General features: G+C 50.7%; 1 protein-coding gene across 9 annotated transcripts in view; it reads left to right on the top strand.

Moving 5' to 3' along the window:
* SNX29 (sorting nexin 29) overlaps positions 1–12,673 on the top strand; it is a 590,085-nt gene that overhangs the window by 78,940 nt on the left and 498,472 nt on the right. For all 9 annotated transcript variants that reach the window (XM_070568519.1, XM_070568518.1, XM_070568526.1 and 6 more), the window contains one exon: positions 86–168. In XM_070568519.1, coding sequence (XP_070424620.1) covers positions 86–168 — 83 coding nt within the window. The remainder of the gene's footprint in view (positions 1–85; positions 169–12,673) is intronic.

Here is a 12,673-nt window from a genome sequence, read left to right as displayed (position 1 = left end):
AAACTTAGCCCCTGCGAGGGTTTGAATGGCGGGGTTGTGGTGTTGAGTGGCCAGGAGTAACTCCCTTCTGCCTGCCTCTCTCCAGTGTGGAAGCCAGTCCTCCAGGCCCGGGAAGTCCTCTGAGCAGCCTGTTACCGCCTGCCTCGGTGCCAGAGTCGATGACGATCAGTAAGTACTTTCTTAGCCGCCTCCCCCAATTCTGGGATGACTTCTGGGCCTGTGCGTCACCGCAGTGCCTTTGTGCTTGCTCCTGCACGGTGCGGACTCTGTGAGATGTGGGGTGAAGTCAGGTGTGTGTGCATCTGGGTGTGGACTTGGTGTGGTTCGTGGATGTAGGCTTCCTGAGCTGTGGTTGACTCGTGATGCTTGGGCGTGTGCACGCTCTAAAGGACATGCTTTAGCAGTGGAGCGGCATCGAGTTGGAAGGGGAACGTGTGTTCCAGGTTTCGGGGTTTGCCTCTTGTAAAGCTGTCAGCTACAGAGAAACCGTTCTAGTTGGGTTTGCTTTGTAGCCCTGGAGGAATCATTTTTGTAAGTAAGGAAGAGTGTCTCTCTCAAAAATGAATGGAGGTTGCTAATGACCAGGTTCAAACTGTTTCCAACCTTACTGCTCAGAAAAAGTGTTCAAGATGTAGCAATTAAGATTAGGTTTGAGTGGCTTTATATAATAAAGAATAAACCAACTGTGGCTTAACAAGATAGAAATTCATCTCTCTGTCCAGAGGCAAGCGGGCTGGGGCTGGTATGTAGCTCCCTGGTCATCAGAGACCAGGATTCCTTCTATCTTTCCTCATAGTCCAGAAAGACTGCTTTAGCTCCAGCAATCCCATACTTATTCCAGGAATAAGGAAAAGGAAGAAGGAGACAAAGGAGAGACTTCCTTCATTTTCTTAGGTAGGATTCAGGGGTCTGAACTTGCACAGGGAAAGAAACTACAACTTTTTTCTCTAGCCTCTAACTGAAATTTAGCCTTTCTTTCAATTATGAAAGTAGCAGCAAACTGTAGAAACCATAGTCCTGTCAGCAAAATGGGTGACTTTGTCACTGGTAGAAGTCCCAGGCGCCCACAGCAACTGGGACAGGAGAAAATCTCAGAACGTTGTTTCTGCTGAAAAATATGGTGGTTTTCAATGTGATAATGAAGAATCTCGTGTATTACTTTGTCACTTTTTTTTTTTTCCTTCAAAGATTTTATATTTCCTTTTTCTCCCAAAGCCCCCTGGTTCGTAGTTGTATATTTTCAGTTGTGGGCCCTTCTAGTTGTGGCATGTGGGCCGCCGCCGCAGCGTGGCTTGATGAGTGGTGCCATGTCCACGCCCAGGATCCGAACCAGAGAAACCCTGGGCTGCCCAAGCAGAGCAGGCGAACCCAACCACTCAGCCACGGGGCTGGCTCCTACTTTGTCACTTTTATGTTTTACATTTTGGTAATTCTATTTCAGTATAATCAGTTTCCTTTGTGATTTTGTGGGCTTTATGCTTTTTTTTTTTTTTTTGAGGAAGATTAACCCTCAGCTAACATCTGCTGCCAATCCTCCTCTTTTTGCTGAGGAAGACTGGCCCTAAGCTAACATCCGTGCCCATCTTCCTCTACTTTATATGTGGGATGCCTGCCACAGCATGGCTTGCCAAGTGGTGCCATGTCCGCACCCAGGATCCGAACCAGCAAACCCCAGGCCGCCAAAGCAGAATGTGGGCACTTAACCGCTGCGCCACTGGGCCGGCCCCTGCTTTGTGCATTTTAAAACCTTTTTCTGAGAAGGGGCCCATGGGATTCACAAGACTGCAGAATGGGTCCTTGGCACAAAAAAGGTGAAGCACCACCCCCCCCCCCGACTTCCAAGCTGCAAGGACCCTCTTAGAAGGTGCACTGTGTCCCACTCATGTGGCCACCATCAGTCCCGGGGGCTCTCCTGGCTGTTAAGGAGCCATTGTACCCCTCCCGCCCCCCCCCCCCAATAATTAGGGTTTTCCTTGCTAAAGAAGGCAGCGTGGAGTTTGGGAGACAGCCGGCTTGGGCTGATTCAAGGATGAAGAGGAACTGAGCGGACCCTGTGAGGCGGGCGTGATGGAGATGACGCCTCACTGCGGGATGAGAGTGTGCAGTTGATGATGGCCCTTCTCAGCTCTGAATTCAGCTGAGTGGGTGTTTACAGATCCCCCGGCACGTGGGACACGTGGACTCGAGAACACCACGGTTGCTGGTTTTCAAATTTCAGTCCTTTATTTACCACTGTACCGTATTTAACCTGTCATTTTTTCTTTTTTAAAAAAATGCACTCAAAAAAGCCTGAATGCCTGTATTTAAAGCAGGAACTTTATATGATTCCTGTAAATGGAGAGCCACTACTGGTTGGCTTAAATAGCGGGTAAAGATGAAAATAAAGACACTGGAAAGTGAACAGTGTTGTTCAGCAGCCCGGACGTCGTCGTCTGTCCTGGCTTCTGACTGAGGCCTGCTGCCCCTGTTGGAAAGAGACGTGAGTCAGTGAGGACGTCAGAGGATGTCCTGGTGCTGTGCCGGCTGCTTTTCCGGAAGCGATGGGAAGGATGGGGGCGGGGAAGGCGCCGTTGTTTGCCGCCTTGCTCTCTGGCCCCTGCAGTCTCTGTGTGGGTTGCACCTCCATGTGGAGGGCTCAGCCTTGACTCTGCCTCTCAGGCTCATCTGCCCTAAAGAACACCGGTTTTTGCCTTATGTGTTTTGAAAAGGACGGTGACCCTGAGATTGCGGATGTGAGTGCTGGGCTTCACAGGCGCCTTGTGCTGGGCACCGTTTGTTGAGTTTGGGCGTCTTCACACACCCCAGCGGGTACCCAGCCTTCTGCTCCCAAGGAGGTGTCCTGCTCCCCGGCGAGGTCCCGCCGTCGCGGGTCAAGGTGGTTCACTCTGCCAGCTGCTCTCTGCGGTTGACAGAGCCCGTGGTCTGTGGGTCCCTCAGCGTCCCTATTGGATTAGGGCCCCACCATGTGACCTCATTTAACCTCAATGACCTCTTTGTAGGCCCTATCTCCAAATACAGTCAAAACACATGGATTTTGGAGGGATGTTGATTCAGTCCGTATCACGGGGTGTTTCAGGAGCAGGTGCCTAAGAGCTGTCAGCTTCAGATCAAGAATCGCATCCCAGCACATGAACCCGCAGGGGTCCACTCCAGAGAGGTGCTTGACCTCACAGACCCAGGAGAGCCTGGCCAAGGGCCCCGCGCTCTTGCTCTCTGAAGCAGCCACTGTTTCCCTCACATCGTGCCGATTGAATAATTGGTGTAGGTGGTGCCTTGGCCCCGTAACTCGGCTCGAGCTCGGGTGTGTCATCCTCCGTGCCTGCGGGAGTTGACAAGACCCCTACAAGCAGCCTTCCCCCAGGACGTCTCTGAAATGGCAAAGGGTTTTGTCCTGGGCTTTTTGGGTATTTATTGTTGTCATTTTTTAGCACATGACCAGACCCACGTTCCTGCTCTCTCACTCCAAGGCCCTTTGGTACTTAAGAAAACACAAAAGCCTGTTATGAAAAATTAATTTTTCAGTGAAGTAGTAAAGACAGTTGTGAGCAAAGCAAAGCACCTGCCCTTCTGCCTCCGAGCTCTCCATTTCTGCAGCGAGTGTGCAGTTCGTGTTGTGGGTGTGCAGAGTTGTTCCTGGTGTGAAGTGCCTGGTGCTGGAGGAAGGCAGTGTGTTCTCATGGCCAGGAGGGTGCGTTCCACGGCCAGGCTGCCGGCTGGTCTTAAAGCTCACAGCGCCTGTTTCCTCATCTCAAGTAAGGACGGGATGACTACCCATCTCGTATGGTCCGTGTGGAGATGAACCATGATGTGCTTGGAGAAGTATTTGGATCAGAGTCAAAAGTCCGTAAATGTTAGCTGTTATCTGTGGGCTTATTTTGTATTCTGCTTTCTTTCTTTCTTTTTAAATTGAGAGCCATTTATTTTATTTTATTATTTTTAAGATCGGCCCTGACCTAACATCTGTTGTCGATCTACCTAATTTTTTTTCCTTCTTCTCCCCAAAACCCCCCAGTACCTAGTTGTATCTTCTAGTTCTTGGTCCTTCTGGTCGTGCCATGTGGAACGCCCCCTCAGCATGGCCTGATGAGCAGTGCCATGTCTGCGCCCAGGATCTGAACCGGCGAAACCCTGGGCCACTGAAGCAGAGCGCAGGAACTTAACCACTAGACCATGGGGCCGGCCCCTGTATTCTGCTTTCTTAGCATTATATCATAGTCATCCTTTTCTTTTTAATTTCCCCAGTCATCCTGTTGAATGGCTGCATAATATTCTGTCATCTGATTTGTTAGAATTTACTAGATTATTTGGTGAGGGGTTACCAGCCAGATTTTTGTTTTTTTGGCAGTGGGTTTCTTCATTCATTGTAAGGGGAAGAAAAGAGAAGTACTAGGCTTGTAGTAAGTGCGTTCTAAGAATATTTGCCATCACCATCATCATCATCATCATCATCATTATTATTAGCATTTCAGGAAGATTAGCCCTGAGCTAACATCTGCTGCCAATCCTCCTCTTTTTTGCTGAGGAAGACTGGCCCTGAGCTAACATCCGTGCCCATCTTCCTCTACTTTATATGTGGGACGCCTACCACAGTATGGCTTGCCAAGCGCTGCCATGTCTGCACCCAGGATCCGAACTGGTGAACCCTGGGCTGCCAAAGCAGAATGTGTGCACTTAACTGCTGCGCCACCAGGCCAGCCCCGTATTATTATTTTTTTAATAAGACTTTGTCTTTTTTTTTTGCTGGGGAAGATTCACCCTGAGCTAACATCTGTTGTCAATCATCCTCTTTTTTTTAAATTTTTAAATGTAAGCCGCTGCCACAGCATGGCTACTGACAGATGACTGGCGTGGTTCCACACCTGGGAACTGAACCTGGGCCGCCAAAGCGGAGTGCGCTGAACTTTAACCACTAGGTCACTGGGGCTGACCCGGCCATTTTTTCTGCTGATGCGTTCCTTGGTGGTAAATTCCTGGTCGCGGGCTTCGTGGGCCGAAGGTTAGGCCTGTGTGTGTGGGCTTGTTATGCAGAGCTGTTTGTGTTCTGAGTTGTCGTGTTGCCAGTAGTGCAACAGCTGCCAGTTTCTTTACACTTCACCAACATCAGCTGCTAACATTTTAATGCATTTTTGCTGCTTCAAGAGCTGGAAAATGATACTTTGCATTTGGGTCCAGGGGCAGCTGCCATCCACGCTTTCCTTCGACATTTTATCCCTGGTGTGAGTTGTTTGTAGCCTTTAGTTTCGGGGGTCTGGTCCTCCCCTCAGGTGTTCTGCCTGATCGGGAAAGGAAGGTGAGAATAGGAGGGACGGACTCAGACAGACGCTGTCTGCTGCTCAGGGTGCTGAGTGGCTGGGGGAGGGGCTAAAGGGAGGGGCTAACACAATAACCAGCACAGGTCATACCGTGCTTCGGCAGAGCTTGCTGTGTGCAGAAGCGTTGTAATTCACATTTTCTCGGTTAATCCCCCAGCAACCTTCTGGGGCGCAGCTAATATTGTTCTCTCTTTGCATAAGAAAGCAGAGGCTTCGTGAGGTTAAGTACCTTCTCCAAGCCCCACAGTGAGGATATCGTTCTGCAGACGCTCTTATTGAGCACCCACTGTGTGCCAGGCGTGGTTCCCGGGTAGAGTAAGTGGTGATTCGGGCGACAAGCGCAGGGTTTCTGACTGCAGACTTCTCAGTTCTTCACCCTTCTAGATCGCCTCAGGAGACACGTTCCCCCGTCACCCAGCCGGGGCGTAAGCATCGCGCTCATAATGGTGGGCGTCCAGCTCTGAGAGCCTTAAACTTATTATCATTTCTCGAATAAAGCAAGGAATTCCTGAGCGAGGATGCCAGGTTTGCAGGGTGAGCGTACCAAACTGGCTTAATTTCAGGGCTTGTTTTGGTTCTGAGTGCTATGGTCTGAATGTTTGCGTCCCCTCCCCAAATTCACCTGTTGAAATCCTAATGCCCAAGGTGATGGCATTAGGACGTGGGGCCTCTGAGTTGTGACTAGGTCACGAGGGCAGGGTCCTTGTGGATAGGATCAGTGCCCTTATAGAAGAGACTGGAGAGCTCCTCTGCCCCTTCCGCCATGTGAGGACACAAGAAGTCTGGACCTGGCAGACGGCCCTCCCCCAACCGTGCTGGCACCTGATCTCAGGCTTCCAGCCTCCAGAACTGCGAGCCATAAATTTCTGTTGTTTATAAACCACCCAGGCCGTGGTGTTTTGTTACAGCAGCCTGAACTGACTGAGACACTGCAGCTTAGTGGGGCCGTGAACACTGGACCTGCTGACCTCTTATCCATACCATCCACTCTTTGCACGTTGCTGCCTCTCCGCCTCCCCATTCACCCGCTTCCATGGAGCTGGGAGATGCCCCTCTTAGAACCATGCTGTGCCAGGTTACTGTGCCACCTGGTGGACGGTTCAGGAACCAGCCCGTGGATCTTCTCCCTGTCACCCCCTTTCCCCCTCTGCACATGTGATGTGTGCAGCTCTTTCTTGGCGTATATTTCATTATAGATGGCTTAGGGAATTTCACCTTAGGTTGTCTCTTTCATATCTACATTAAATAATAAGTGGTGATTATTATTATTCAAATCCTTTTAACTCCCTTTCCTTTTCTTTTTCGTCCTCTTTTATCTCAAAAATCTTTGTCTTTCTTTTAAGGAAGCACAATATGACCGTAATTTTAATGGATAAGTAGAAAGGTGGTTTGGATAATATACTGGAATTGAAGCCAAAGTCATATGTTTTTGAAATGAGATTCGACATAATAAGAAATCCATGTTGTTAACCTCTCATGCCTTTAAAAGAACCTCACAGTCCTTCTTAAACTCTTTTGGAATTGGCACAAAATAGCTTTCCACCTAGTCATCATTTGCTGCTTAAGCTGACTTACTCCAAACACTAAATTTTATGATGAATATCAAATTTTGTTTTTTATTTTCCAGTTCCATTTGACTTGGCATCTTTTAAACTTAATTCGTGGCTACAAAGTTCTGGATTAAATAGCCCTGTGGGTCCTGGCCTGGGGTCCAAGAGGGTGCAGAGTGGGCTTGGGGACAAGAGAGAAGCGATGGTTCCCATCGTGAGGGAGGCCAACCCGGACCCAGAGTGGGAGTCTTTCTGATCCATAGGCTTGAATAACAGCAGGGCAGCTAATACTTCAGACTGATAGACAGATGGGGTTCATGGGATGGCATAGAGGGGTTCTTGGGGGTCCGTACTCATTAGTACTCACTGGATGGTAAGGCAGAGGCATCAGGCTAGATGCCTCCCTGAAGGCAACCTGACTTCACGCCAACCCACAGGGTGCCAGCATCACTAGCCCATTGGACAGCTGGGAAAATCCCTGAGCAGAGGCTGGACACAGGGCTCAAGCTCACACAGCCAAACTCCCAGATCCACCTCGTCCTCTGTCCCTCCTCTTGCTGGTGCTGATGTGGTTGGGAAGCAGCGGTTTGTGCCTTTCACAGGCTAACCCAGCAACCTGACTCCTGCCTTTGAAAAGCGCTTGTGGAGGCAGAGCTCTCCGGCAGCTGGGCTCTGATGTCCAGGACCAGTGCCCCAGGGGCCACCATCCCTTTGGAGCTGTGAACGTTGTCCTGTCCTGCTCTGACTTTGCTCGTCTCTCGAGGCCACGTGCCCAGGAAGGGCAGGCGCCAACCACACCGGTTTTGATGAGGACGTCCTGGTCTGCAGGGCATCCGCTCGGTCTCTTCAGCAGACGTGACAATGTCACCTTCTGGTTCAGTCAGAACACTCGAGCTGGGAAGAGGCAAGAGCATATCTTGTAAGCTGAGAGAGTGCCTGCAGGAGGGCTGCCGCAGGTGGGGTTTGCAGGGTCCGAGCAGGGAGTGGGTTTGGTGAGCGTTTACACATCACCAGGGGGAGGTACCACATTGTGGGGTGTCCCCTCTGAGGTCCACAGGGTGCTCTGAGGGCATGGGTGCTCCTTGTGTATTTGACAGCCATAGATGCTGTCCCACTTGTCCTGAGACTTAGAAGGGATGTCAGTCATCACTCCCGGTGGCCTTGATGGGCGTGGAAAGGCTTGATCAGAGCTTCAATGCCCGTGGTCTGTGGCCACACAGGGCGACAGCTGTAGAGGGGAAAAGGCATTTAGAATTCTCAGGGGAGCAAAAACCACTTGATTGAGGTATGGTTGACCTACAAAAGCTGTGCATATTTAATGTGTACAACCTGATGAGTTTGGAGGTAAGCAGACACCGTGAAACCATCACCACAGTCGATGCCGTAAGCATATCCATCACCTCCAAAACCATCTCTGCAGTCTCTGCCGTAAGCGTATCCATCACCTCCAAGAGTTTCCTCCCACCTGACTGACTGACTGATAAGAACACTTAACATATGATCCATCCTCTTAGCAAAGTTTTGGCGAGCGCCTTTTTTGACGAAGAAGAAAAGTGCATTTTGTTTCTTTTTATTCTCTCCCCCCATTCTTTCTTTCTTTCACTATTTGCTAGATCCTTTCTTCCATTCAAAAACTATTTCTGCCCAGTGCTTACCGTGTAATAGAGACCGTGCTAATCTTGGCCTGTATGTTGGTCACCAAGGAGCCAGGGCCCCGCCCCGAGGAGTCGCCAGACCAGTGGGGAGGCGGACAGCAGCGAGGCGAGCAGACACGGGCACTTGTCCTTGTGAATCGACAAGTGCTAGAAAAGTGAAGCCCGAGTTGAGAGGGACTGTTGTAAGGTGGGTTATGAGGAGAGTCTCTCTCGGGTGACAACAGAGCTGAGGCCTGAGGATGGGGGCACGGGGCTGGGTTTGGGGGCCGGTGGAGACGGTGGAAGTGCGGCTGAGGGGAGAGGGCAGAGCTAGCGGGAGGTGCTGGAGAGGCTGTCAGTTTGGGTTGTGCCCCGAGAGCAGTGGGAAGCCCGCAGGGTCTGAAGCAGAAGGGATGCGATTTTTCCCACTTCCTCTTGCAAAGGGCAGGCTGTTCGGGAGTGTGGCTTCAGCCCTTCCGTCCCCCTCCCTGGCGGCCCCTCCTCGCACGAGTGGTTCTTGAAGGCCTCCCTGTGCCTAGCAGGGTGGGGATGTCCTGAGCTGACGTGGGCGTCCACACTCTTCAAGCTGCTGGCAGTCCCGTCAGAGCCCTGAGTACGCTGCGCTGATGCCCATCCTTCAGAGACGTGCCAAGTGCTGTGGGAGAGCCGAGGGTGGATGGGGGTTACCTGGGGGGTGATCTGGAGCCTGGACCCCCGACCCCCATCCTGGGGTCAAGCCCTGGCTCCAGCACTTCCTAGCTGGGTTTCTGTTTTTCCGCAGACTCTGGGCCTTATCTCCTCATTTGTGAAGTGAAGACACTTAACTGTTCTGGGGGTTAAATGCAGTAACCTATGAGGGCACAAAACCTGAGTGTTGAACCAGGCGCTCCATAGGACTGGAGCCTTCTCAAGTATCTAGAAGCTTCCATGGGGCTGAGCATCGCTGCTCCTAGTTCTTCAGAGTCGGGTCTTTGCCTGGGAGGCTGCGCACCAGGCTGAGGACAGTGAGAGAATCGGTACGAATGTCCTGTGTTGTGTCGCCGTGTTTGGTATCGGGCGGTGGCATCACTCCAGGGTGGCCAGTTCTTTCTGAAGTCATTCCTGGAGACCCTCTCTGGGGATCCATGTTTGAGCTCATTCATTAGCCCCGAGGGTCCCAGCCCCAGCTCTCGGGCTCTGGGCTCTGAATTCCAGAGCTGGTCTCACGGTTAAACCGCCTGGTCCTTGAGAGCTGACCTCTCCAGTCAGAGAGCACCTCCTTCCCTAGGTCACACCTCGTGGCCTCGTGTCACAGGTGGAGAAACGGAGGCTGAGAGGCTGTGGCGAAGGGCCTGCTAGGATGTGGCAGAGCCAGATTCACGTCCCTTGCTACCTCCTTGCAGTTCCTGGAAACCCACAAGCTTCTGGAATGCTCCGCCCTCAGAGGGAAGCATTCGGGCAGTTGAAATGTCCCTCTTCCAAGAGGCTTTCCTTTCCAGACCAAGGTCTGAGAGCGCTCTCTTCCCTCACCCTCGTCACGTGGCCCGCTTGCTTGGGTCTGCTGACGTGGGTTTCGGAACCCCTCATGCCTGAGTATGCTGTTGCTGTATTTCCGTCTCCCCCACCGGAGTGTCGGCTCCTTGAGGGCAGGTCTTTGCGTGTTCACTGCCCTATCCCCAGTGCCCCAATCCCGTCTGACCTGGACTTGTTGCTCAAGAAGCCTTAGGTGAAAGAATGGGGAAGGAAGGAGTGCACTAACGTGCGTTCTAGTTCTAACAGACACGAAAAACTTAGAAAGGCTTCTGTGGGATGAATTGAAAGTGAGCTCCCCAAGGGTGGGCGCACGTCTGTTTTAATCACTGTTGCATCTCCGGCTTGGTCCGCAGTGGGAGCCTGGACCTGTGAGTTGCATGAGGCAGTGACTGAGTGAAGTTCCACTCCCTGTTGCATCAGGAGGGAGCAGCTGGTGCGAGTAGAGGGAGCACAAACTTGGGAATCAGGAAAACTTGGTTCTGATTCAGCTCTGATAGTAGTGGGCCCCCTGATCGCTCTGGGCCTCAGTTTCCCCCCCGTAAAGTGGAGGAGGCTGCCCTCAAGGACTCCTTGCACCTCTAACCATCTGTTCTGGGAAAGGACAAGTGATTTCACCTCTTTGCAACATCACAGAGCCACGTTGCCGAAGTCTGGATGTTCTAGCATTGTCCTGGTCTTGCTGGTTGCTCTGATGTCAAAGGCAAGCATCTTCGTTTTCCCCTTGCTCATGTCTCTTCTGCAAATGTGTTGATTGAGCTGATTTTGAATGGCCTTGGGCTAGGTGAGCTCGAGTCTATAAATGCACTGGCTTTGACATTGGGCCCATAACTGTCTCGTCTCTAGGCCAGATGTTGGCCCACGTAGGAAGCGTGACTGGTTGGAAAGAGGCAGGATGGTATTTGTGTGAGGGCCCAGAACCCTGTGGACTGTTCCAAAAGGACACTGTCTTATAGAGTTTGTAAAAGCGAGTCAACCTTGGTGAAAGGGAGATGTCACCTTTAGGTTTTAATTCTGAGTGGCTAGGAGCCCTTACATTGTCATGGCCAAGTTTTTATCAGTGCGCTAGAAGATTAGATGTGTAAATCCTTTCTGTGCTTTGTACAGGCTTTATTTTCATAGTGCCTGGTGTGGGTGGTTGTGGACGAATTGAGTTGAGAGGCAGCCGCTTGGAGTGGAAAGAACGCTGGGGTCAAGCAGACCACAGCACTGCTGTTCAAGAGCTATGCAACCTTGGGCAAATGCCTTACCTTCTCTGACCTCAGTTTCCCAATCCATGAAATGAAAAATGAACCAAAATGAAATGATAGATCCGAGAAAGCATTTGTTCTTGTGTGTGTCTTTAAGAGCTATTTAGTTTCATCACTCTCGCAATAAAGATGATTTAGGGAGACTGTAGGTGCATAAGGATAAAAACCTGGAGAATGAACTAGAACAAATGATGCCAACCCTATAGCTGCAGACACATTCACATTCAGCCTGTTAGCTCGTTGGTGCTGTTTCACAGGAACTTATTCAAAATTCCTTCAGCTGATATTTATTAGTATTCACGTCAGCCTTATGTTCCTTCACTTCCTCTTTAAAAATGAATTTTACTGTTGAATTAATTTCTTTGTTCGAATGTATGATTATTTGGGAGCTGCAAGTTACAAGAAAGCAGCTCCATGCTTATTCCCGCTGATTACAGGACGAGCAGCGCTGGAGCCACCAGGGGGCGCCCCAGCCCTTTCCCTGCCTCCCTCCTTGCGGCTTTCCTGCTGCAGCTGTGCGTTGCTGCGCTCTCGTTTTCCAAGTCCAGCGCTGGTGCCCTATTTTAGCAGTGAGCTGGGGTGCTGGTGATGGGAGCAATGGTCTTTTCTAGTTGCAAAACATCAAGCATGCATGGAACATTCTATTCGCCGTTAGCATAACCATAGTCATTAGGTTGCCAAGGGCTTTCCAGAGGGGAGGTACAGGTACCTGGTCCTGTTTGAAAAGGAATCTACAACTAATTAGTAGATGTTTCTCCTTTGTCATTGCTTTTCATGAGATATAGTTAATTATCCATGGATGTTTATGCAGCACTCGAATCCCAATTATTGCCTTCTTTTTCCTCTTTTTTGGGGATGGGGAGTGACAGGTAGTGGAGACGTGAGCCCAGATAATCAACCCAATTGTTTCCTTTTTGATTTCTCCTCACTTTTGATCTTGAGCCAGGTCAGAGAGGGCAAGAAAAACATCCTTGGTTGTCAATAGGCCTTGTTGAGCGGGTCCTTTTCTTCCCGGCTATTATTGGAAGGGATTCTCAATACTAGTGAGGAGGGCTGGCTCGTCGCCTGGCAACGCAGTTCCAAACATTTGGCAGCTTGAGGAGTGCTGGAGTAATGCTGCAGAAGGAGATGGCGAGGCCCCACAGCCAGCCGGTTGCTTGGCTGAGGATTTGCTGCTGCGGTTCTGGGAGGAGGCGGTGGGGCAGCCGCCGTTACGTTGGTTGCACTCTGAGCTCCCCCACCCCCCATGACTGAAGAGTGAATCTGGTTGATGCAGCCAACACAAGTCCTCAAGTTGGGCAAGTTTTTTTAAAGGGAAACTTCCCACTGAATTTTATCTACTAGACCGTCCGCGACTATCCTGGAACGTTCCAGATGGAATTGAGACATACCTCATTTCTTAATTGATTTATTCAGTC

Source organism: Equus przewalskii, chromosome 12, assembly GCF_037783145.1.
Source record: "Equus przewalskii isolate Varuska chromosome 12, EquPr2, whole genome shotgun sequence".
NCBI classification, from domain to species: domain Eukaryota; kingdom Metazoa; phylum Chordata; class Mammalia; order Perissodactyla; family Equidae; genus Equus; species Equus przewalskii.
This window is presented reverse-complemented; position numbering and strand designations above follow the sequence as displayed.